This window comes from Musca vetustissima, unplaced genomic scaffold (genome assembly GCF_032173495.1).
Source record: "Musca vetustissima isolate MV318-11 ecotype Yass unplaced genomic scaffold, APGP_CSIRO_Mvet_v1 utg22059, whole genome shotgun sequence".
NCBI lineage: Eukaryota > Metazoa > Arthropoda > Insecta > Diptera > Muscidae > Musca > Musca vetustissima.
The window spans coordinates 122,986-149,600 of NW_026880791.1; the positions used below are offsets into that span (position 1 = coordinate 122,986).

Below are 26,615 nucleotides of genomic sequence, written 5' to 3' on the forward strand. Positions count from 1 at the left end.
AATAGAGGAAAATCATTAACAATATTCCGCTCCCTCCCTTTCCCCCTCACGCAATACTGAAATTAAATTATGGTATATGGAAGTTATGCCACCCATCCCTCGACAAAGGAAACTTATTAATATAACATTGAATAAAATGCTGCTGATTATGGATATTTATGTGAACATTGAAAAATGAGACGGATGAACACCATCACCACACCTTGAAGGGCATGTCAAGGTATTTTTTTTTTTCGCTTAATACGCAATCTTCATATACACATACAGGCCAAAGTGTCCTACTTGCACAGTAAGTGATGATATGACACTCTTCTCAACCACTTACTTAATCGAAAAAGGAAAAAAGAAAAGAAAAAAACTGTGAACCTGACAATACCATCGTATGCCTTCAACAAGATTACCAAGGGCAAAATGTAAATCTCCAACACACTCAAAAGCCCACGACCTTTTCAACAAGAATAAATGAAAAATAATTTAAATAATATTCATCTTGTTTTATTCTCCTACTGCCGCTGCTGCTGCTTTCAAATTAAAGACCCCTGAAAAATACATGACATTATAAAAAATCCTAACATTTCATTTCCAAAGCACATCTTTTCCCATGGAAATATACAACCGAAAAAAAACGAAATGAAATCAAATTAAATGAATTTTTGGTGGCGAATGTGGTTTAGAATTTGCACTTCACAACAATCACTCTGCGGATTCTATTCATTTCCAACACAGACAACCACCAACATTTTCGGTGGAGAGGTGCTCTTTGACTTTTCAAAAGAAGACGATGAAAAAAACCCCAACAAGGACGAACGATTACTTGGTACTCAAGTCCCTATACAGCATCAAGTTTTTTTGTTTGTTTGATCCTTTTTAAATTGAATTATGTCTGCTGTTCTACTACGAACTACCATGTCAGGCGGTGTTAGGTTGAAAGGTAAAAACCTTCCTTCTATTTCGTAATAATTTGGATTGAAAATGTTGAATTAAATTTCTTTGCTTTCAAATTTCATTACTAATGTCAAGAGATTAGCAAAAGTTGTGAGATTTGTGGGTAATTCGTTTTGTTTTACAGAAGTAGCAAATTAAATAACGAACAATAGGATTTGCTTGGAGAAGCTGTAAAAAGAAAAAATATTATTTTATTGTGGGTACATAAGGGCGTATGAATAGTGACAGCACGTATACGACCGAATGTATTTTTTACTCAAAATCGATTTTTATTCACTTAGGACAGAATTTTACAAAAAAAAATTGAATATTAAGTAAACATACGTCCTTTTGTTACTGAGTTCTCTAACTTCCATATAAAAAAATACTTCTATAGCCAAAAATAATTTCGTTGTGAACTATGGATCTATACATGTCGATCCAAAAATGCAAGTGTGATTTTCAGAGTGATTTTCTTCCTGAGTACAATGAGGCGTATGAATTATGACAGGACGTATACGACCGTAGCTATTTTTTCCTCAAATATTGTGAAAATTGATTTTAGTTAACTGAGGAGTTGTATTTCTAAATATTAGGTTGTCCCATAAGTTTCTTCCGCGCCAAAGTCTCTATTAAAATTGTTTCTACCCTGTTCAATATGGAGAAGCAAAAGAAGCATTTACGGCATGCTATGCTTCATTGCTTTAAATAATGCAATAGTCCAAAGCACACGGCATACGAGATTTGCACCGCAATTGCTTTAAGAAATTTAGAGCCGGTAGTTTTGATTTTTTTTATTTGCAAGATGAAAACCGCAGCGGCTGCCTAGAACGACGGATGCGGACCTTATCAAGACTGTGCTCGCTGAAAATCCGCGAAATATTGGATGATACTAACATTCCCAAGACAACGGTAACTACACAAGAACGAAGAAACTTATGGGACAACCTAATAAATAATTGATGAAAAATATTTCCTTTAGAGACTCAGATTTCGCAAAATAAAAAATTGTATCAGTTGGATACTCTATAAAAAATTGATTTTAATGTAATACAGAGGTCAAAATGATTTCTTCTACAGCTCAAAAATGTCTCAGTTAAAAAATAAGGTGTGAGTTAAATAAATTTATTTGCACAAAATACAAAGCGTTGTTCAGATCAAAGTGCTTTTCTATCTGGGTACAATGGGACGTATGAATTATGGCAGCACATATTCGACTAGGGTATTTTTCCAAAATATTGTGAGAATCCATGGAAGAGATCCTTTTTAGGGACTGAAATTTGTATCTTCCTTATAGAAAAATGAGCTCAGATGGATGTGATTCTGGATCTGTAATGTTTCTTTTGAGAAAAAAATATTGAGTTCAGTGTGCAGTCTATCAGATCAGACTAATTAATGCCAAGGTGTTTTTCAAAACGAGCTGAAGTGAGTCTTTTTTAGACGAGCTAAAGTCTTTATAGACGACTATATGAAAGTATTTATGGACCAGTTGAAGGGAGTATTTTTAGACGAGCTTATGCCTAGGTAGTCATCCATAGAAGAGCTGAAATCTTTATAGAGGAACTGTTGACCAAGGAGTGATTTCGTTTTTTCATATAGGCAAATTAGACATAGTTTTTTGAGGATTTTTCCTATAACAAATAGAAACATCAGTTCTGAAGGATTGTCTTCAAAATACATATCTTTCCTCCGCAACCGAAACCAGTTTATTTTCATTTGGTTCGTTCACAGTTTGGAAATGAGGCCGGGAAGATTTTTCTTAGCAAAAAAATTTTCAAAATTTGGAGCTGAGGCCATTCAATTTTTTTCATACATTCATTTTTTTCTGTAGAAAAAACATCGCCCTAGTCGTGTTCTGAAGACCTTGAGAATTTTTCTAAAGACACCAATCAACTCAATTAGTAACTGAGGTCGTTAGGATATTTTCTATATAAAAATCACATCAATTGGTAAATGAGTTCTTAAAGATGTTCTACTTTAGAAAAATGTCCTAAATTAAGAACTGAGATCGTAGGAATTTTGTTGCATTAAAAATTGTCTTATTTAAGAACGGTTTCGTTGAGATTTGTTTTTTAAGAAAAAATTTACCTTCGTCGAAAATTGAGATCATTGAGATGTGTTTCTATAGAAAAAGTTCTCTGTTAGAAACATAGATCGTTGAGATTTTATGCGAAGGAAAAATTGCCTCAGTTGGAAACTGAAAAATATTTAGCACAATAAAAAATCTCTGCTGGGAAAATATGTTGTATTGAAACATTGTTTTCTATAAAAAAAAATCGGCTGTGTTGGGAATTGAGATAGTTGCGATTTCTTTTCTGTAGAAAAACCGATAAAACCTTAATTGGATAATGATGTAGTGTAGATTTTTTTTTCTATATAAATAATCACTTCAGTTAAATTTTATTTTTATAGAAAAATTGTCACATTTGGGAAAGTTAGAACAGTATAATTTTTCCTATAGAAAAAATACCTCAGAGGAGGAAAATAGTTTTTTTAATACCAAAAAAAAAAAAAAATTGCACCCTTTATTTTTTTGTTTCTTTGTTGAATTTTTAACCTCCACATCTTTATCTCCATGTTCGAATGTTCATATTAAAAATTTGTACTTAGTCCGCTTATTTTTGCCAGCATCTCACCAAATCCCAGCTCAACAAAAAACCCACTGACTGACCTTTTTAGTGCAACAAACACAAAGGCACCTCAACAAAAATTCCCAACAGACGATGAGAAGTGACCAAGTTAGGAAGCAGATGAAATGAAAAGCTGCTTAGGACACAAAAAAATGTGTGCACCATGACAACAATGTCAAGATTACAGAAAAGCACACAACAGAAAAAAATTTGGTATTTATTTTTTTAAATAAAAATTTTCAAATTTTCTTTTTGGCCAACGAACGAGAAAACACCCACAGACCAGAATTCTCTATAGAATTTACAAAGTCATTGTCATTTTTATGAGGATCCCACAGAATAAAGAAACATAAATTCGAATAGAAAAAAAGTAGTAGTAGTTGAAGAAGAAGAAGAAGAAGAAAAAAGGAAGTGCTAGAAATAATATATACCAACATCATGTCGGACAGGATGTTCCTAAATAATAACCCCTAGAAGTAGGTAAGGACAATGACGAAGAAGGAAGAACATTGTAAAATTCACTTCTACTGCTCGCACACACACACTCTGAACCACAAATTATGCAAATGAAATTATTATTTGACGACAACGATGACATCGTTAAGGATTCTGTAAAACATGAAGTGACAACGACAATGACAATCACTTTTCATTCATTCAACAGGAAGGAGAAAGGAAGGCACACAAAAAACCTAAACGAATGTGGGAAGGTTAAAGAAAATGGAAAACGCCAACACTAGAAGGCCAGCAAGACCAGATTCAAGAGGCCACAGAAAAAGAACCAACTTCTAGTAAATGTTCCACAAGAGGCACCTCATCTGGGTGACATCCCTGAAAACAAGAAACAACACAAGTTCAAGACAACGTCATCTGGTTGGCTGGTGGGTTTTTCCAACAACCGCCTCTAAAGATGTTGCATTTACCAACATCAGGCCGTCGTCAGCAACATCATCACGGTCACGATTCACACAAAGAAGAACAGTCCATGAATGATTGCTGCTGTTGTTGTTGGCGATGTCAAAAGGTCTGGTTAGCTTTGAAATCCTTGAATTCTCTCCATTTGCTTCAATGTTGCTGAGTTGGCGTTTAGTTCCTCCACTAATGTCAATGTCAAGGCAACATCACCATCATCATCATCATCTACCATCACTCTACTAAGCCGTGTAGTACCACCACTTTCACTTCAACCCGCGCCCCGGGGCAATAAAAAACAACAACACCAGTCGTCTCTAAGTGTTGTTAGAAGAAATTGAGCGGATGATAATATTAAGGCTTAAGGAAACCAAAGCAATGTGCCGTCATCACAAGCAGTCATGTCGTTAAAAATAGAACACCCATGGCCCATTAGAAACTGAAGCAGAAAAATAGAGTTCAATGTCAGGCGGCTATGTGGAGGATTTAATTTATGAGTTGATTAAAACCGAGAAGAAGAAGACGAAAAAGGATAAGGAAATCGAGCAAGAAATTGTTTTAAATTGAAAGAAGTAATAAAAATATGAAAATTAAATATTTTTTTAGCCACAAGGCTGAGTATTTATAGAGGTGTGGGATGCTTCGGATTTTTTGAGGTGATCTGATATAGGATATAGGCAGCCCATACGATGATCAGAAAATATTATAGGCAATACCTAAATCTTTATAGGGTAGGCTAGAAAATCTTTCTGGGTGTGTTTAAGACCACTGAGCCTTTATAAACGAGCTGAAGAGTATCTTTATAGGCGTTCTGAAGGGAGCCTTTATAGGCGAGCTGAAAGAACAGTTTATAGATGAACTGAATGAAGATTTATAGGTGGGCTTAGGCCTAGGGAGTCCTTTAAAGAATACCTAAAGCCCAGGTAGCCTTTATATGCGGTCAGAAGGGTCCATTATAGCCGAGTTAACGATCGTATTTCTGTGTGAGCTTAAGTAATTTTTAGGCGAGGTGAATGGAGTCCTTGTAAAGTGAAGTCTAGGGAGTCTTTCTTAGAAGACTCTAAGCCCAAGTAGTCTTTAAAGACGAGCTGAAGGCCTGTGAGTCTCTGAAGACTCATAGAAGTCTCTGAAGACTGACTGGAAGAACCTTTACAATTTTAAGTTCGGAGAACCTTTATAGACGAACTGAGGGTCAGGAAGTCTGAAGACAGAAGAGTTTCCATAGGGGAGTCTCTACAACCAACATTAAGGCTAGAATGTCTTTATAGATGAACTGAAAGAAGCCTTTAAAACCCTTATAGACCTTTATAGACTTGCTGGGAGTCTGCACAACCGATCAGAAGTCCGGGGAGTAGCAAATACCTCACTTCACTTAGATATATTTTTTGTATAGAAAAATATCGCCGAGACCTCAGTTACCAACTGAGAGAATTTTTTCGTATAGAGAAAACTTCGGCAGACCTCAAATCCCAACTGAGTACAGAAAACAAATCGCCGAAACCTCGGTACCCATCTGAGAGCATTTCCTTCGTATAAAAATCGCAAAGACCTCAGTTCACACTGAGGGCATTTTTTCGTATAGAAAAAAATCGAAGACTTCAATTCACTGAGGGATTTTTTTTCGTATAGAAAAAAATCGAAGACTTCAGTTTCCACTGAGGCATTTTTTTTTCGTATAGAAAAAAATCGCTCAGACCTCAGTTCCCACTGAGGGCATTTTTTTCGTATAGAAAAAAATCGCTCAGACCTCAGTTCCCACTGAGGGCATTTTTTTCGTATAGAAAAAAATCGCTCAGACCTCAGTTTCCACTGAGGGCATTTTTTTCGTATAGAAAAAAATCGCTCAGACCTCAGTTTCCACTGAGGGCATTTTTTTCGTATAGAAAAAAATCGCTCAGACCTCAGTTTCCACTGAGGGCATTTTTTTCGTATAGAAAAAAATCGCTCAGACCTCAGTTTCCACTGAGGGCATTTTTTTCGTATAGAAAAAAATCGCTCAGACCTCAGTTTCCACTGAGGGCATTTTTTTCGTATAGAAAAAAATCGCTCAGACCTCAGTTTCCACTGAGGGCATTTTTTTCGTATAGAAAAAAATCGCTCAGACCTCAGTTTCCACTGAGGGCATTTTTTTCGTATAGAAAAAAATCGCTCAGACCTCAGTTTCCACTGAGGGCATTTTTTTCGTATAGAAAAAAATCGCTCAGACCTCAGTTTCCACTGAGGGCATTTTTTTCGTATAGAAAAAAATCGCTCAGACCTCAGTTCCCACTGAGGGCATTTTTTCGTATAGAAAAAAATCGCTCAGACCTCAGTTCCCACTGAGGGCATTTTTCGCATAGAAAAAAATCGCTCAGACCTCAGTTCCCACTGAGGGCATTTTTTTCGTATAGAAAAAAATCGCTCAGACCTCAGTTCCCACTGAGGGCATTTTTTTCGTATAGAAAAAAATCGCTCAGACCTCAGTTCCCACTGAGGGCATTTTTTTCGTATAGAAAAATTTGCACGACACTGACCTTCCTTTCGATAATCTCTGAGGTATTCTATTCTATATAAAAATTGATCTTAGCTTAGTACTACAGAAAAAATTGGAACTTTGTTTTGAGGTATTTTTCTATAGAAAAAAATCAGACCATCAGACTAAGGTTTTTTTTTGTGAAAAAAATTGGACCTCCTGACCTTAGTTCTGAGGTATTTTTTTTTATTGAAAACAAAAATCGGACCATAAGACTGAGGCATTTTTTTTTTCTATAAAAAAATTGATCATACCGGAGATAAATTTTTTTATAGAAAAAATGTATTTTTCTGAGGTATTTTTTTGTTGAAACACATCAGCCCTCAGTTCTGAGATTATTTTTTCTATATTTTTTCTATAGAAAAAAATCTGACCTCAGAACTGATGTTTGATTTTTCTGAAGTTTTTTCTACACCAACAAATCAGACCTCAATTTTTTTTTTCTATAGAAAAAACTCTGACCTTAATATGGAGGTATTTTTTCTATTGAAAAAAATCAGACTTCAGTTCTGAGGTATTTTTTCTTTAGATTATTTTCTTATCTCATTCAAATTCAGACCTCACGTATACTTTATAGACAGTTCTTAGATATCGGACCTCACTTCTGAGGCATCTAATCTCAGATCTGAGCAATCAGACTTCACATCTGAGGTATTAGACCTCACTTATGAGATATCAGAAAGGTCACAGTTTAGAGGTATTATATCTCATTTCTGAGGCAATAAATCTCTGTTCTGAGGTATTATACCTCAGATCTGAGGTAATATATCTCAGTTTTTAGTAATTAGATCTCAGCTCGGAAGTATGAAATCTTATATTTTCCATAAAATTCTATAAATCCCATAATCTCCGAAGACCATAAAAAATATATATGAACAATTCTAGTTCGAAGAAAATAAAATAGAATAATAGAAAAAGGAAGGAAATTTACTGGCATTGTTCGCAAGACAATAGAAACCTAAATGTTAACATGAAAATGAAAAAAAAACGTGACAAAACAACAACAAAAACACGCATGAAATGTTTTTTCAAATCAAAATTCTCAGACTAGTATTGTTGATGCAATGACGGGCAAAAAGAGGTGGTGCAATGGGGCCAAAACGGGTATTGTGTTACGACAAAAAATACGACATAGTCTGGGGTTTAAAACAAAGCAAAAAAACTAGAAATGAACAATGTTGTCTGACGACAGATCGGGTGGTCTTCGTATGGTTTTGGCACGTGGATGGCATTATTAAATTAGAAAAAAGAAATTTCCTTTTGAAATCATTTTCATAAATCAATATTGATTCAATAAATTGTCATTGAAAAGAAAGAGGTGAAAAACAAAGAAAATAGGTGGACTAACAGAGATGGGAGGTATTGGCGTTTTTATTTCTTCCTACAATGGCACATGAGCATTCATAGGGCGAATATAATTACTGAGGCCTTTGATTTGTTAAGGAAAAAATACCTTAGAACTGAGGGTTTGATATTTTTCTCTAGAAAAACATACCTCAGAACTGTGATGTTATTCTATGGAAAAGAATACCTTAGAACTGAGGTCTTCGATTTTTTATAAAAAATATATATAATTATACATTTTATAATAATCAAAGGATTTCAGTCCTCATTTTCGTTATTCACATATGCATCTTTGAAGCGTTGCAGAGATGGGAGTTATTTTCCATTTTTTATTTATCTTCCTTCAGGAACTGTTCACATATGCATCCATTGCGTTAAGGAGAGAGGATTCCCTTATAAATAATTTTCTCTTCTTTCATTTCACTACTCACCATCATATCCTGTGGTATATAAAAGTCCGATACCGCCGCAGCCAAATACAACACCGCACGATCTTCAAATGCAGCCAAACATTCGCAGGCTGCCCTCAACAGCCACATATAGTCCACGACACTTGTAAAGCTGACATATAAAATCATTTGGGATTCACGAGCCTGTTTATACTTCGCCAAAATCGGTGCAAAAACATCTACCGAATCAGGATTCACGGTAATCGAAGTACTCTGGCCATTATCGGTTATATCGAGCATATCGAAAAATTGCTGACCGGTAAAATGGCGGGTAAATGGTTCCAACGATTTGAGACGATGCATAAATATGACCGCATAATTATGATCTAGGAAATATTCAGCGGATGAGGAGCCACGTGTACCGGCACTAAAATTATCCACAAAACGTACAGTGTTGTGCTCCAATGGGACGGTTGTGCCACCTGACTGTAAGAAGAGAAAAAGAGAGAGATAGAAAATGAATTAGTAAAATGGATACAAAAAATGGGGAAAAATCTAAGAGGTCTAATTTTTGCATATAGAAAAAAATGCCTTAACAAACTGGGGTCTGATTTTTCTATCGAAAAGTCAAGGACTTCAAGTTCTGAACGGTGGTTTCCTATATTTATATTTATACCTCAGTGGGAACTTAGGTCTATTCGAATTTTTTTCTATTCGAAAAAACTGAGGTCTGTTCGAATTTTTTTCTATACGAAAAAAATGACCTCAGTGGGAAATGATGTCAGGGAGATTTTTTTCTATAGAAAAAATACCTCAGTGGGAACTGAGGTCTTCGATTTTTTCTTCAGCTCGCCTATAAAGGCTCCCTGCTTCAGCTCGCCTATAAAGGCTCCCTGCTTCAGCTCGCCTATAAAGGCTCCCTGCTTCAGCTTAGCCTATAAAGGCTCCCTGCTTCAGCTCAGCCTATAAAGGCTCCCTGCTTCAGCTCAGCCTATAAAGGCTCCCTGCTTCAGCTCAGCCTATAAAGGCTCCCTGCTTCAGCTCAGCCTATAAAGGCTCCCTGCTTCAGCTCGCCTATAAAGGCTCCCTGCATCAGCTCAGCCTATAAAGGCTCCCTGCTTCAGCTCAGCCTATAAAGGCTCCCTGCTTCAGCTCGCCTATAAAGGCTCCCTGCTTCAGCTCGCCTATAAAGGCTCCCTGCTTCAGCTCGCCTATAAAGGCTCCCTGCTTCAGCTCGCCTATAAAGGGCTCCCTGCTTCAGCTCGCCTATAAAGGCTCCCTGCTTCAGCTCGCCTATAAAGGCTCCCTGCTTCAGCTCGCCTATAAAGGCTCCCTGCTTCAGCTCGCCTATAAAGGCTCCCTGCTTCAGCTTGCCTATAAAGGCTCCCTACTTCAGCTTGTGTTTAACTGTTAGCTTCAGACTTCAAATGAGCTATTTATTATTTCTGTAGAAAAATTACACGTCATTTATTCTGAGTAATTAAATTCCTAAAAGGATATTACCAGCCTACAAGCTACATAGTGACCAGTAGGAGGTATCATGATTAATGCGACACTTGTAGGCCATGCTGGCTTAAATGAATTTCACAAAATTAAGAAAATTACCAAATTCTAACAATCGTAAAAAGGTCGTTCAAATAAATCCTCCTTAGCAGAGAGGGAGAGAGAAAAACAAATGACCACTGACGAGATTAATTTGACTTTGGGACAAGTGGGTGCCCACCAACCAACTGACAGCTGTTAAATCCACCATGCCAATTCAGATCCAATCAGAAATTACAAATCAAGCATGGAAATCAAGGCGAATACAAATCAAATTAAATGGTAAATCATATTTGAGGCATGTCCAGTAAAAGTGAAAAATTGCCAACCCCAAAAACCGTTCGTCATGTCTCTCATTCTTGATATGTAAATCTGACAGTGATATTTATAATGGGGTTCTGATGATGATTATGATAATGTTCTTGGTCATCGATTTGTGGATATTTGCCAATTTGCCTACACACACACATTTTTAAAAATAGAAAATCAAATTGTAAAATGTGTAACTGTCATGTCTGCATTTTTTTTCAATTTCTTGCGTAGCTAGACATGAATTAAAAAAAACAAAACACCTGTTTCTTTTTGTATTTAATTTTAAATGACGAGTCATTTAGGTTTGGTGGCTTCTGTGTGTTAAGATGTAGTTTATTTTAATTTTTTTAATTCAGAAAAAATAATTACTCCCATAATGATATTTATGATGATTTTAATGAGGCATATACACCGAAATTACAATTCAACTGCAGCCATGGCTACAAATAATGACAAATGTTTTTCTTTGACTTATATTTTAACTAATAAATATGAAAACGACAGTTTATTCGAATTCGATACCCGGGGCTGAATTTTTTGGGGCATTCGGTAGGTGACCTAAATTGTTGATTTATTCATTATTTTTTTCGTTTGGGATTTTTTGTAACGTCGCATAGAATGAAATCATTTATGACGAAAGTAATCCTTATGGACAATATAAGGAAGGTGAAGGGAATATTTCATACACGATCTGAAAGGAGTCATTCATAGACGATCTGAAAGCAGTCTTTCATAGACGAGCTGAGTTGAAGGTAATATTTTCAAAATTTTTACACAAACTGGATAATGTCACTATAGAAGAGCTGGACAAATTGTTATAGAAGAATTGAATCGAGGTTTTTATAGACAGAGCTGATGAAGAGAGAGTCCTTGTAGGTGGTCGAGATGAAGGTCTGGCATTTAAAAGAGTCGAAAAACAGACTATACAGTCTTTAGACGATGAGTCTTTATAGACGAGTCCATTATTCCGGTTTCTCTCAGCTCGTACGTATAGTCCTTATAGGTAGTCCTGGTCAATATAATATTTACCTTAGATCATTTAAAACCAGAAAAGTTGGACGGGGCCGACTATATGATACGCTTCACCACTTTGGGTATATTCAACAGATCCTAACAGACACCTCTTTTCATTGGGGCAGATTTAGAGTCGTTTATGTACAATGGGGCAAAATTATGTAAATATATTTAAAGCAAACATGGCATACGATATTCGGTATGCTGCTGCACATCGGCATGTCCAATTTTTTATGCCAATTGGACACCTGATGATTATTTGGTGATCAAGATATGAGAGATATGTCTGTGCCTCCACCAATCGCCTAACTTTGGACTTTAGTGCACCATTTAATTAAAATCGGAAAATAATATATATGGGAGCTTTATGTAAATCTGAACCGATTTTCATGAAATTTAGCACACATCATTCTAGACTTAATTCAGTACACTATGCCAAAATTTGTACAAATCAAAGGAAATATAGGGGCTTTGGTGCCCCATTTACATAAAAACGAAAGAAAATATATATGGGCGATCTATCTAAATCTGAACTGATTTTCACGAAACTTAACACATATCATTCTACACTTAATTCAGTACGTCTTATCAAAATTCGTGCTAATCGAAATTTATATAGGGACTTTAGTGCGCCATTTAAATTAAATCGGACCAAAAAATACATATCGACGCCTCCGAACCATAGTATGCTAAGACGACTTAGCATGTTTTAAAGTTCTTTACGTTTTAAGATTCTACGGTCCTTAATTTAAATTCACTGAAATTTTGGTAATCATCGGCCAATCCAAACCAAAGTTATAAGCAAAAATGTACTTAGCATGGCACGTACGATTAAAGAAACTTCCATACTTTGAAAGCTTCTACTGAAAAAATCACTTTTCAGACTTAGCATACTATGGTTCGGAGGCGTCGATATGGTAGCTATATCTAAATCTGAACCGATTTTCAAGAAATTTTGCACACATTCTACTAGACTCGATTCAGTACGCTACGCCAAATTTCGTGCTAATCGAAAGATATATAGTGACTTTGGGGCATAATTTACATTAAATCGGACTAAAATATATGTATATGGGAGCTATATCTAAATCTGAACCGATTTTCCCAATTTGAGTAGTGTTTGCCATTTTACCAATTTCGTGATTTTTGCAAAATTTTATACAATTCCGATGACAAATTCGACCTGTACTTTGTTTACAATTTAACATGGACAGGCAGATGGACGGACGGACCAAAGGAAACTCATAAATCGACTCAGAAAGTGAATCTATGCATATTCTCAAAGGAACCAAGGGTCTATCTCGTTGGTTATGCAAAATGCCATACATTTTTTTAGCTCCAAAAAATTAAAAAAAGAAATGTTTATTTTAGGTTGTTTTAAAGGCTAAGAGAGCTTAGGCCAGTTTTTATAGATGATCATATTGAAATTTCTTGTAGCCGAACTAAAATGGGCCTCTTAATAGATCAGCTGAGGTTGACCAGTCATAATAAACCATAGAGAGTTTAGAGTCGGAGAATCCTTGTAGACAAAAAAAGAAATATGAAGCCTATGTAAGATTTATAGTCAAACTGGAGCCAAAACTTCTTTATATAAAAGTCAAGTCAGCAGAATGATTTGTTATCTCTAAAGGGGCGGATTCTCCATAGACCAAACACTACAATATTTACGAAGGAGCTAAAAGTCAAGACGATTTTACTATGTTCGTTCTGAAGATCAAGAAGTCTTTATAGTCGAGTAGAGGACATAAGGTACTTGTAGTCAAGAATATGCCACGGCTGCGGTATTTATTACCAAACTTAAGTCCAATGAGTCTCAAATAGGAAGCTAGTCTTTATCTGCTACCTTAAAACTAGGTAAATTATAATTGAAGATTATAGTTGAAGTTGAATTATGTTTGGAACAGCTGGAACACTAAGTGAGAAGCTATTTTTGAGCAAACTCGTAGTCGAATTTTTATAATCATTGAAGACAAGAATTACTTCAGAAAAATCCTGAAGTAATTCTTCGAAGATCTGAAAATGGTATTTCTTTTCCCGTTGAAACGGGAGCATTTTGCAACCACCAAACAATTTATAAAATTTAATTTTGTTTTTTTTTTCTATTTAAAATTTTTAAGCAGCAAATAAAAAAATCTCCTTTTCTAAATCAATCAAATTAACATATCATCGTCAACTCGAAACATCGACAACTTTCCATTCTTCTACGCTACCTAGAACATGTTATTTGCAAGTGAAAACTTAGCAGGAGGTAACATAGAGATTATATAAAAGAGTATATAAAAAAGAAACAACAAATACAACACTAACCATATAAAGAAAAAATAGCGGCATTTCTTTTTTAAAGAAGTCAACAGCAGAAGTGATACAGCAATGTGGGGGAGGAGAAGAGGGAGAGTGCGGTTCTGTACTTTAAAAATAGGCATTTTCCTAAAAGATACAACAGAAGTAGCATCAGAAACGTGTCCATAAAATACGAGCGGTGCATGATGGCACCAACAACAACACATGTTTGTCTATATAGTTCTTCATATAAAAAAGACCGAAACGAACAGCAAACCCAATGAAATGTATTCCATGAAATGTAAATCTTAACCGGTTTGTTTCATTCTCCGATGTTTTTTCTTTTCACTTTATGGGATTTAAAGCAGCCAGAAGAGTCGCATCATCACCAGACATCACCTTTCTTTTTTCGTATTCAATTTTGTACGAGTGTGTGTGTTTTGTTGTTGTTGTATTTTGGAAAGTGATTTTTTGAATACAATTTGTAAATTTCCTGTTAATCAAAGTTTTGTGTAGAAGGGCGTGGGGTTAATCAAACCGTTAAGTCTTTTTTATTCATTCATCCATAGATTTGATGTTGTTCCACTTGAAGATCAATGACCCAATGAAATTTTGAAGACCAATAGATGATGGAAACTAATCGATTTTTAATATAATAGAAACGCCAAAGCGGTGTTCAGAGATGAAGAAATGTGCAGGTGATGAACTTTTTAGATTTTTAAGCAAGCGCATACATTATATTGGCCAGCAATATCTACAGATGAGCTGAGAGAAACAGGGATGAGCTCTTTACCCCCACTTTATCCATAAAGAATCCTTCAATATCAAATCGTAATGTAAAGACTCGTCGATAAGCCCTTGCTCAGCCTTCAGTTAGTTTATAGAAATATCACCACCAACACCACCTTCAGTACTTCTATTAAGACTTCTTCAGCTGATCATATATGTATTCAGCTCTCCAGTCGTGTAAAAATCATTCCTTCCAGCACATTTATAAAAAGTACCTTCAGGTCGGGTGAGGGAAATTGAAAAAAAAAACTTCTCCTAGCTCGTCAAGAGAGACTTATTTTAGTTCGTCTACAAAGAATCACTCAAGTTCGTCTTTGAAGACTCCCCTTATCTGGTCTATAAATACTCCCTATCTTCACCTCGCTGCTGGTCAACAAAGACACCCTTTAGGTCGACTATTAACCCTTCCCTTGCTTCAGCAAGCTTATAAAGACTACTCGATCCAGCTCGCTTATAGACTCTCTGCTTCGGATACTCTACGAAGCAGAGAAGGGCCCCTGTCTCCTGATCAATTTGTCTACAAAGACTCCGATCATCTCCTCTATAAAGACTATAAATAGTCACTTCACTCGCCTGTAAGGACTCTTGTGTAAGACTGAGTACAGCTCAGATCGTCTTGTATAATCGCCTCAGACATTCAGACCTATTTATAAACACTATCTTCAGTTCTTCTATTAAGACTTCTTCAGCACATCATCTAGGTATTCAGCTCTCCCGATGGTGTAGAAATCCTTCCTTTGAGCACGTTTGTAAAAGGAACCTTCAGATAAGGTGAGGAAAGTCGAGAAGTATTCCTCTCAGATCGTCAAAAGAGACTTATTTCAGTTCATCTATACAAAAAAATCACGTCAGGTCGCCTACTCGACGACGACTCTTTGACTTCTCTCTATAACTCGCCTATAAAGACTCCCTGCTTTGGATACTCTATAAAGGGCCCCTGCCTCAGCTAGCATACAAAGACTCCGATCATCTCCTCTATAAAGACTATCAATAGTCACTTAACCTTCCTGTAAGGACTCCCCTCAACTCGTGAATTAGACTCAGTTCAGCTTGCCTATAAAGGCTCCCTTCAACTCTGATCAGCACGTCCATAAAGGTCCCTTTCAGCTCGTCTATAAAGGCTCCATTCAGCTCATATAAAAGGTCCCTTCAGCTCGCCTATAAAGGCTACCTTCAGCTCGCCTATAAAGGCTGCCTTCAGCTCGCCTATAAAGGCTCCCTTTGATTCGCCCTTCTTCTCTCTTACAAAGGCTAATTGCAGATCTCCTACAAAGGCTCCCTTCTGCTTATTCACGTCGTTTAAAAGGACTCACTTCAGCTCGCATATAAAGACTCCCTTCAGATCGTCCATAAATGCCTCCGTCTTCTTTCCTCCTCGCCCTTCATTTTATCTATAAAGGCTCTCTTCAGCCCGGGTATGAATGATCTCTTCAGCTCGCCTATAAAACGTCGCGTCAAGAGTATAAAGATTCACCTTACATCGCCATCAAAGCTTAATAAAGTCGTCATCACAGCTTAATAAAGATCCCATTTAGCCCTTCTCTCCCTTCTCCATCAAATCCCTTTCACCTAATTAATTTTAATACTACAAAAACTTTCGAAAATTCTCTTTTACATTTCTTTTTCATTCATACTAAAAAATGTAAATCCGCTGATGTTTATATTAAACCAGTTTAAAAGTAGGTCAACATGATCTGACGTTTACATTTTAGATATTTGAAACGAAAATCAAAATTTTATAAATACAACACAAATTTCAAAAATTCATTTTTTTATTATATCATATTGCACACTTTGCAAAATGTGTGCATGTGTCTAATAAGACATTAATACAATATTAAAAATAATACCCAATCCAAAAAAAAACTTGATTTTTTTCTTGTCTCACAAATGCAAGTTTCGCTGTCGTTGCTAACTGGTTTGGAATTTGTCATGGTTTATATTACCATAGACAGAAGTAGTTGTTGTTTTCAATGTTTTTTAATTATTCGCATGCAACTTAAATCTCACATTAAAAAAAATATTTCCTTGTTCTATAAAAAAAAGAACTGTCTGCGGGAACCATTTTGAATTCTTATTTTAAACACAATTTTCACATGGTATTTCAAAAAAACTGCAACAATAAAAAACTGTACAGCGTGAAAAAAACACACATTGTGGAAAGCGAATGATTTTTTGTTGTTGCTACTATTTGGAAAATTTTTAAAAATAAAACACACAATTTGGTGTTGGATGAGCTATGAAAACTCGAAATGCCAAAAAGTATTTTTAGAACTTTGTTTTAAGATCACCCGTTCTAATATGAAACTGAAATTCACTTTCGTATTTTTTTTTTTTTTTTTAATTTTACATACCTCGAGCCGGAAAAATCCATTAGAAAATTAATGCAAATATCCTTTATGATCCTTGTCCACATTTGTTTCTATGAACTACATTGTGCGGAATTTGTGTAGTTCTTATTGCTGCTGTTGCGCATTTCATGCGCTAGAGGTGAACCACTACTTTTTTGCCTACCGGTGATCTCTTGGATCGCCAAAAAATCTACAACACTGGACCATTATTTCGGTCTTCGACTTCTTGTGATCTCTTCGAATGTTCATTTTCAACTGAGCAGTAATGACTGCGCGCAGCACTCAAGAAGTCACCAAGAATCGCTAAATGAGAATATTTTCATTCATCGCTGGACGCAGTAGCAGCGGCGTCGTTGGTAAGACTCACACACACGCACATACTTGAACAAAACACAAAAAACAACACTCATGCTGAGAAGTATGTGTACATATGTTAAAAAAATAGATGTTCGTCGAGTGATCTCCTATTAAAAATTTGTCTCGTATTCTATAAATTGGATCTTTTATTAAAAAAGTCCTCATAGCAAACCAAATTCTGGTCTGGAAAAAAAAACTTCCTGGTTTCCTGATCTTATATCTCAAGAACAATTTAGTCTTCTCGTCCGACTTTCCCTCGTCTTCAAGTTTAAGCTCGTCTATAATGACTCACAGATATTCAGATCGTCTGTGAAGACTCCCATTTGCTCGTCTATGCATATTCCCTGACCTCAGGTTTTCTATAAAGCCTCACTGCTTGAGCCTTATTACAAAAACTCATCTCGGATCCCCTCGGTCCATAAAGACTCGCTGACCTTCAGGTCGATTTTAAAACCTTGTCTTTAGAACATTCCTAAATTTCAACTCATCTATAGCGACCTTTTGAGGTTTGTGTCGTCTATAAAGACTCCTGATATTTAATCTTTAGCTCGTATATAAAAACTCCATGATCTTAAGTAAGTCTACAAAGACTCCATGATCTTCAGCTCGTCATTAAACCCTCTCAGATCTTCATATATGCCCGTCATTAAAACCTCCATAATCTTCAGCTAGTCTATAAAGACTCCTTGATCTTCAATTCGTCTACAAAGACTCCCTGATATTCAACCCACCTTAAAAACTTCGTCTTTAGAGCATCACTGATCTTCAGCATATCTAAAGAGACTCTCTGATCTTCAGCTCATCTACAAAGACTGTCTGGTGTTCATCTCCTCTATAAAGACTCCCTGATATTAAAGCTGCCTATAAAGGCTCCCTGCTTCAGCTCGCCTATAAAGGTTCCCTGCTTCAGCTCGCCTATAAAGGCGCCCTGCTTCAGCTCGCCTATAAAGGCTCCCTGCTTCAGCTCGCCTATAAAGGTACCCTGCTTCAGCTCGCCTATAAAGGCTCCCTGCTTCAGCTCGCCTATAAAGGCTCCCTGCTTCAGCTCGCCTATAAAGGCTCCCTGCATCAGCTCGCTTATATAGGCTCCCTGCATCAGCTCGCTTATATAGGCTCCCTGCATCAGCTCGCTTATATAGGCTCCCTGCTTCAGCTCGCTTATAAAAGCTCCCTGCTTCAGCTCGCCTATAAAGGCTCCCTACAGCTCGCATATAAAGGCTCCCTACAGATCACCTATATAAAAAGGCTCCCCGCTTCAGCTCGTCTATAAAGGGTGCCTTAAGCCCATCTAAAAATAGTCCCTGTAATTCGCCTTCGAATAATTGAAAATTTTGTTGTAATATTAAAATTAAAAAATACCCTTATTTTTATCCTTCACTGTAATTGAGCAACCCCACACACAACAATCAACTCAAGCATAAATTGTTCTCACAATTATGCTGATCGAAATATTGCAGCAGTGGTATTCAAACTAGGCAGCAACACGATCATCGTATTGCCTACTAAAAGAAAACACAGCACATGCAACAAATGGTGGCAAAGGGGGTTTGGAATAGACACACAACATAAACAAAACAACATTAGAGACCATCCGACAGACAAATACAACATTCAGCTAAATTTAGAACAGACACACACACCCGAAAACACTTAAGGTAGATTCCCTACTGGGAATGTTCGTGCGGAAGATAGTATCGTGTTTTAATAAAAACAAAAATAAAAAACTAACTCAAAGGGAAACGAGGGGGTCAGCAGTAATGATGACAATAAAGTGATGATGATGATGATCGTCATCATCATTTTCAAACCGGTTGAGAATCGTTTCTCAAATTATCGGCGCGTCTGCACTTTTCTTCTCATCTGATGGTCAGGCCAGCAGCAACAAAACAATGTGGGGGTAACATTTGGGTTTAATGTTTTGGTTTTGTAGGAAAACTAAAAAACGAAAATCTTCATCAACGTCAAATGGACAGACACACACACACATAGGCAAGTTAATGCGGCAGGTACTATTGTGTTGTTGTGTTTTTATGATGCAATAAATTAGAAAATGTTTCAGGGTATTTTTTCTTTTGTTTTACATTTAGACTTTCATGTTTCTGGTTTTCGATAATTATTTTGAGAAAATTATGAGACTGGATTATTTAGAATGAAATAAATTAGTTATTTCAACTATTTGAGAAAACTGAAAGAAAAAACAGATGAAAAGGGTTTTAGATGTGGGGAATAGAGGACAGGTCTTTAGCCAGAGATCAATGCAGTAAGGGACGGAATGCATTTAAAACTAAATGTAATGGACCATCATCATGAAGAGTTGAGAGGGACGACAAGGTTATCGAACTCTACACAAATATGTTAGTCAGTTTTTTGAATATTTTTATGGTACATGCTACGGTTTAATAAATCGCCTAAAACTTTCAGAGATTGGAAATTAAGTAAATTTTGTTGTGATCAGTAGGTACCAAAAGAAGTGGACCGATATTCCCCATTTTCGAATTTCAACTAAGTTTGAAAGATGACGATGTGCAAAGTTTGCATGAGTTATCGTGCGCACCAGGCGGCCAGTCAAACGTGCATTTGTAAATCGACTCCAAATTGTCTGGAAAAGATTTCGTCCAAAGAAACATGGCGTCTAAGAAATTGTCGGTGGGGATATTTTTGCCGTATCAAAGTGTATATAACTTAATTTGCAACAACGCTGAGAGTATACAAATAATAATTATCAACCTGCAGACAATTTGGTTGAAAATCAATTTCAAAGCCTTAAAAAAATTTGGAGTACCGTTTAAAGGGACTCGCCATAAGAAGTGGGCGAATAAACATACATTTTGGAAGAGAGAAATACTACCCAACAAGAACGTAAAAAAACAGAAAATTCGGGGTCACCCATCTTTAAACATGATCTGCCTTCAGACAGAAAACAACTTTATGTACGAAATCGTAATGTTTCGATTCCACTTCAATCATATACAGTGCTACTTAGCGTGCTGTGTGAACGACGGAAGCCAATGGTCAATGGATCATACCAATGCGGCTTCAGACCCTGCAAATCCACCATTAACCAGATTTTCACTTTGCACCAAATACTTGAATAGACCCACGAAAAACACATCGACACATTCCACCTATTCGTCAACAAAAAAGCTGGATTCGACAGCCCTATCCGTTCAGAGGTGTTTAAAGTCATGCCTGCATTCGGCATTAATACGGCTATGTAGGATAACTTTAACTTTACCTCTCGGAGCCCTATAATACCTAACGAGAATTCAGACAAGGTGACAGTTTGTCGTGTGACCTATTCAACATCCTGCTGGAAAAGGTCATACGAGATGCAAAGGTGAACTGAAATGGCACTCTGTACACCAAAAAACACATGTTACTCGCCTACGCCGATGACATCGATATAATGGGTCGAACATTGCGAGCGATACCATCAACCTTTGAACCAATTGAGAAGGAATCGGTCAAAGTGGGACTGGCAGTAAATGGCGAAAAGACCAAGCTGCCGATATCAACGCGCAAGACGTCCAGTAGACTCGGACCAATTGTGGAACTTGAAAACTACAACATCGAGGTAGTGAACGATTTTATATACATTGGTACCGCCATAAACAAAACAAATAACATTAGGAGGAAACAGATGCTAATATGATCTAAGTAAGCAATTTAAAAACAAGGCCACATCTCGCCAGACCAAACTCCCACGCAACAAGAAAATCTATTGTATGAATTAGAAGCATGTTTAAGAGAAAAACTCTCCGAAAGATCTATGGGCCTATCTGCATTGACGGTAAATATCGCCGTCGTACGAACCATGAGTTGTGGCATATATTCTGGATATCTGCATTGTCATTGACATATCGACTGAGCGACTACGTTGGCTAGCATGGCATATAAATAAGGTCACCAAGGGAGACCAGCTGATTATCGATACCTCTCAAGTTGCTGTCAAAATGCATTATTGTGAATTGAATTCCATTATGAAAACGTAAACAAAGTCGAAATTTTTGTCGTTAGACTTGAGAAAAAAACAGCTGTTTTCCGATTTCGATTGCTATCTTGGTGACCTTATTAATAGATCTTGGTTGGCTAGGCCATGTTGTGAGAATGGATGAGGATGCCCCGGCACAAAAGACATATAAAAGCCAGCCAATTAATGGGTCATGTGGACTGGGAAGGCCACGTATCCGATCGAAAGATCAAGTAGAAGACAACATCTCCGAACATGGTCTTTAAAATTAGATGAGATGCGCACAAGACCGACGCTTGGCTTATGGAACAACCGCTTTGTCATAAGCAAGCTAAGTAAATTATAATTTAACTACATATCTAGTGTAACATCGGTTAATCCACCCCCATATCTTAAAATATGACAAATTAACCCAAAATTATACTTGAAATTATAACCCATACATGTAATACTGCACACCAGTTTTCTAAAGGATACATTTCTTAACTTTACTATGATTTCATATTATAGCGTCTGATTTTACAAACTTGTGTGTCCTTCTCACAAAAATTAAGATGCCTCACGGTCAAACGGCCTAGACCATCGAATTAAACACTTGGGAATTAACTCAACACTTTCTTATTTTTTGGCGAAAAATGTCATCAACTATGAAAGATGATTACACCGACCAAAAGGATAATGGATAAATATGTTAACCGCATCATCATATCGTTGTCACTATCGCCATCAACCAAATTGAACCCCAGGGCATTCGGTTGGAGATTGAAATTGTGTGGGTGCTGTTCTCTACTTATCTTTAGTTGGGATGATGGTGAATTTTTGTGCGTGGTTTTTCATTCAGGGTCCATGACGACGACGACCACACTGATGATGATGTGGTCTTGTGTGCGATGATATAGCTAACAACCGACAATGAAATCATGCCATTAATTATTTTAATGAGAGACTTGGCTGACTGAATGAACAGATTGCATTTCTCGCAGGCGAGGGGTGTAATAGCCGTAAGAGGATATCAGAGAGGCAAATTTCTACTCATGAAAGTAATTTGTCTTTACTCTAAGAAATTACGATTAACTTATTTTGTAGTATGGCATTTTTAATTCCTTGCCACAAATGTAAACAGATATTTGAATTGTAATTTAGAAGGGAATACATTTGTTGAGAATAATCGGACATTTATAAATCATTTTGAAGTTATCTGATCAAATGTCCAGATGTCCGATGTTGATAAAGTCAAATTAAAATTTGTCATTAATTTGAATTTTAAATGATGCCAAGATTCTATGAACATTTTGTAGAATAGATATCATTTGTAGTAGATGTGTGTGTGTGTGTATATCGGGATATATTGAATTTTTATTATTAGAATTCAAATTACAAATTCAAAGAATTCGGGGATAAAATGAAATCAAATCGAATCCAATATGTTAATGCATGATCGTGAAAAAACGTATAATTTTGAAAAAGTGTGAGATAGGGAAGGAAGTGATGTCCAAGTTATACAGTATTAATATATATGATTCACGTTAGTCCCTTAGAAACTTTGTGACACGCATATCTTATCTGAGTATATGCAGTAGGGTTATAACTTTTTTTCCACCTCATATCCCAGCATCATATTTGCAATAACCAATCAGGTGTTTGAGTGGAACACAATAGATTTTATAGAAACATATCAGTCTAATCAAATCGATCATAGATAGAGGGGTATGTTGACCAGTAAAATTATACATCACAAAGCTAAACTATTCAGGTTGATTAAAATATATCACAATATTATCCCAAAACTACATTTTTAGAAAAAATGATGTTTATTTATTTAAGCCTATCCTAAAGGCAAAACGTTACATTCGGTCACAATTTAAGCAATCTGAGCCGATCAGCAAAATCTTAGCTGTGTGATATAAACTTATACTCTATTCATAATCGTTTTGTTTAGACTAGTATTTTTTGATAAAAAATATTTTTTTCTACTCAAACAACTGATTTGATGTAACCTATGTCATTATAAATTGATATTCTCTCAGATACTGCAAAAATATACATGGATTTTTCTTGAAATCGAAGGTGTCCTTTAAGGGATAACCCCATTCTCGATTTCAAATTTTCATGATTTTCAATGGGCTGGTAAATCAAAACTTAAAGATTTAAAGAAAAAGAAAAATTATTTACAAAATTTGTCTGGCTCTCTTATGAACTAGCATTATTGACTTCGCTCAAAAATTAACAAAATGGCGGACCTTTGAAAAAATATTTTTGGAAAATCACCCATATTTTACCACAAATTAAGTTGAAAAATAAGGAAGAGAAACATGTTTTCAAAAAAAAAGAGGAAAGAACAAGAAAAACGTGAGCGTGAGCAAATCGAGATGTACAGGAGTCAGAATGGAGTCCGGAAAATTTACCAACGAGTAAAACACTAAACCGAAAGTTTTGCTGCAGGCACATCCTCCTGTAGAGGTGAAGAAAGAAACCTGGTGACAGATACAGACAGCGTGTTAAGGATCTGGAAGGAGCATTTTGTAAAGCTGTTGGTATCAAATAGTGGCGGTGATGAATATATACTCAGAACCAATAAGAGATTATGGTATAGAGTGTATACCACCTAGCCAAGATAAGGTCATAAATGAAATTAATCGGCTCAAGAACAATAAAACGGCAGGAGCCGATGGATTACCAGCCGAACTATTCAAGACTGGCGATCAGATGCTGGTCAGGTCAGCCAATGGTCAATGATATTATTGGACCATACAAATGCGGCTTCAGACCTGGCAAATCCACCATTGACCAGATTTTCACTCTGCGCCAAATCCTGGAAAAGACCCACGACACAACACATCGACATATACTACCTATTCGTCGACCAACTGTAGAACTTGAGAACTACAGCTTCGAGGTAGTTAAAGATTTTATATACCTTGGTACTGCCATAAATAAAACGAATGACATCAGTTTTGAAATTCGGGGAAAGATTGTGATAGCCAACAGATGCTACTATAGTCTATGTAAGCAATTTAGGAACAAGGCCACCTCCCGCCAGACCAAACTCACACTTTACAAGATGCTGATACTACCATTGCTGTTATATTGATCTGAAACATGGGCACTTGAGGCAGCTCTTGTGGTGTTTGAAACGAAAATTCTCCGGGCCGATCTGCGTCGACGGTGAATATCGGCGTCGAATGAACCACAAGCTCTACAATTTATACGCGGACATCGACATAGTCAGTCGTATTGAGCTGCAGCGACTACGGTGGCTAGGTCATGTTGTGCGAATGAATGAGAATGCCCCAATGCGTTCCTACTGATGGTTCCCGCAGAAGGAGAAGGCCACGAATTAGATGAAAAGATCAAGTAGAAAAAACACCTTAGAACGTGGTCATTCAAATTGGAGGAGATGCGCACAAGACCGACGGGCATGGATATCTTTTTTTAAGCTCGGCTTATGGAACAACCGATCTGTAACAAGCCAGCTAAGTAAAGTAAGTTATTAGCTTTTGAGTTATCGGACCCGCCATTCGCAAAAACGCTGTTTGGAGAAAAACGCGTTTAAAGTTGGAGAAGCCCTTTTGCATTTACACAATAAATCGGGTATATCTTCAAAAAGTGTTGAGATAACTCAAAAACTAATAATCCAATCGGTTCCAAATTTTGCAACGTTTCTCTGGTAGTGTATAGCTCTCGTATGAACAAGGATAAAGTCAATCGGTGAAGATCTTCCTTATTTTTTAACTTGGTTTTTGGTAAAAAAAAAATTCCAAAAATATTTTTTCAAAGGTCCACCATTTTGTTAATTTTAGAGCGAAGTCAATAATCCTAGTTCTTACGAGAGCCAGACATGTACTCTTTCTAACACCGTTGGAATTTTCGGATTCCGATGTTCCAGTGAGGAGTTATCATGCCCGCCATCAAAAATAAAGACTTTTCTTTAATTACAAAAAAACAACAACAAAACAATAACAAAAATTTTTTGTAAATTATTTTTCTTCTCTTTTAAATCTTCAATTATATATGTGCTAAGTTACAAACCTTAACAAGCATTTGTATTCATTTACCAGTCCATTGAAAATCTTGAAAAATTAAAATCGAGAATGGGAGGGGTTCCCTTAAAACAGTTTTATGGTAGATTTTACCGGAAAAATAATGGATTTATATTTCCCCAACCTAATATTAATCCATTGAAAAATGTCAAAATGTTAAATCGACTATATTAATTAATTAAAAAACTAATATATTTATCAGAGAGGTCCGAGAATAGTTAATCGCGCATAAATAAAGTCATTCTTATAAATAATACAATTCAAAATACTTCTTAAACAAATCTCAAAATTCCCTTGAATATCGTTTAAAGAGAAAATATCGAGCCATATTCGCCAAAAAAAAGGTAACCCTCAAATTTGAAATTTTATAGTAGAAGGTTTCTTTTAATAAATTCGGATTTAATAAAGCTATTACTTTAAAATTTAGAACTATAGTTTTGTTATAAACTAGTTTTCTTTTAAACTACAGTTCTAAATTTCAAAATAATTGTTTTATTAAATCCGTATTTATTAAAACTAAATATATTCAAAAATAAATAAAAAATTTCCTTATGAAATATATAATACAAGAATTTCGTATTTTAAATTCCCTTGAATATCGTTGAAAGAAAAATTATGAAAACATTCCACAAAAAGTAATCATACAGTGGCACGAAATGGGTTAATTGTTTTATTAGATTAATCATATCTAACAATGCATTAGTGCTAACATCAAATGAACAACATTTTACAAAGATAACAGCATATAACAAAAACAACAATGAAAATAATATTTGAGATAGAATAAGTGTTAATTTTGAAGATTATAAAAATAAATTTGATAAGAAAAATAAATATTTATTTCATTGTTTGCTTCCAGTTTTCAAACATCAGCGTTGCCAACCTATTGGCGAAACTAAAAAAATACTGAAAGCTACAACTTGTTTAGTGTATACACTTTGTATTTGCTTGTTTTTTTTCGTTATTTTATTTTTTTCTTTTTTTGCCATGTTACAAAATCATTTTAACAAGTACACTGCCGTTCATTCAACTGGCTGTGGGTAAACCACCGCCAACCAGAAGGAAAATTGTCATGGTGAAATTTTGCGGCAATGCAGCAATGGTGAGAATTCTGTTAGCATGTGTATAACAACATGACAAAGTGAGTCACAAGCAAAGGCACAATTCAATGCAATAGAAAAATGTTGAAAAACATTTTCTGTATCCATTTATATGAACTTTTATATGTATTAAGAGTTTTTTGTTTGAA

At 36.0% G+C, this 26,615-nt stretch overlaps 1 protein-coding gene across 1 annotated transcript in view; it reads right to left on the reverse strand.

The window, feature by feature from the left end:
* Positions 1–26,615, reverse strand: part of LOC133326631 (phosphopantothenate--cysteine ligase) — a 53,053-nt gene that overhangs the window by 15,587 nt on the left and 10,851 nt on the right. The window contains exon 2 of the mRNA XM_061535262.1: positions 8,754–9,197. Within this exon, the coding sequence (XP_061391246.1) occupies positions 8,754–9,197 (444 nt within the window). The remainder of the gene's footprint in view (positions 1–8,753; positions 9,198–26,615) is intronic.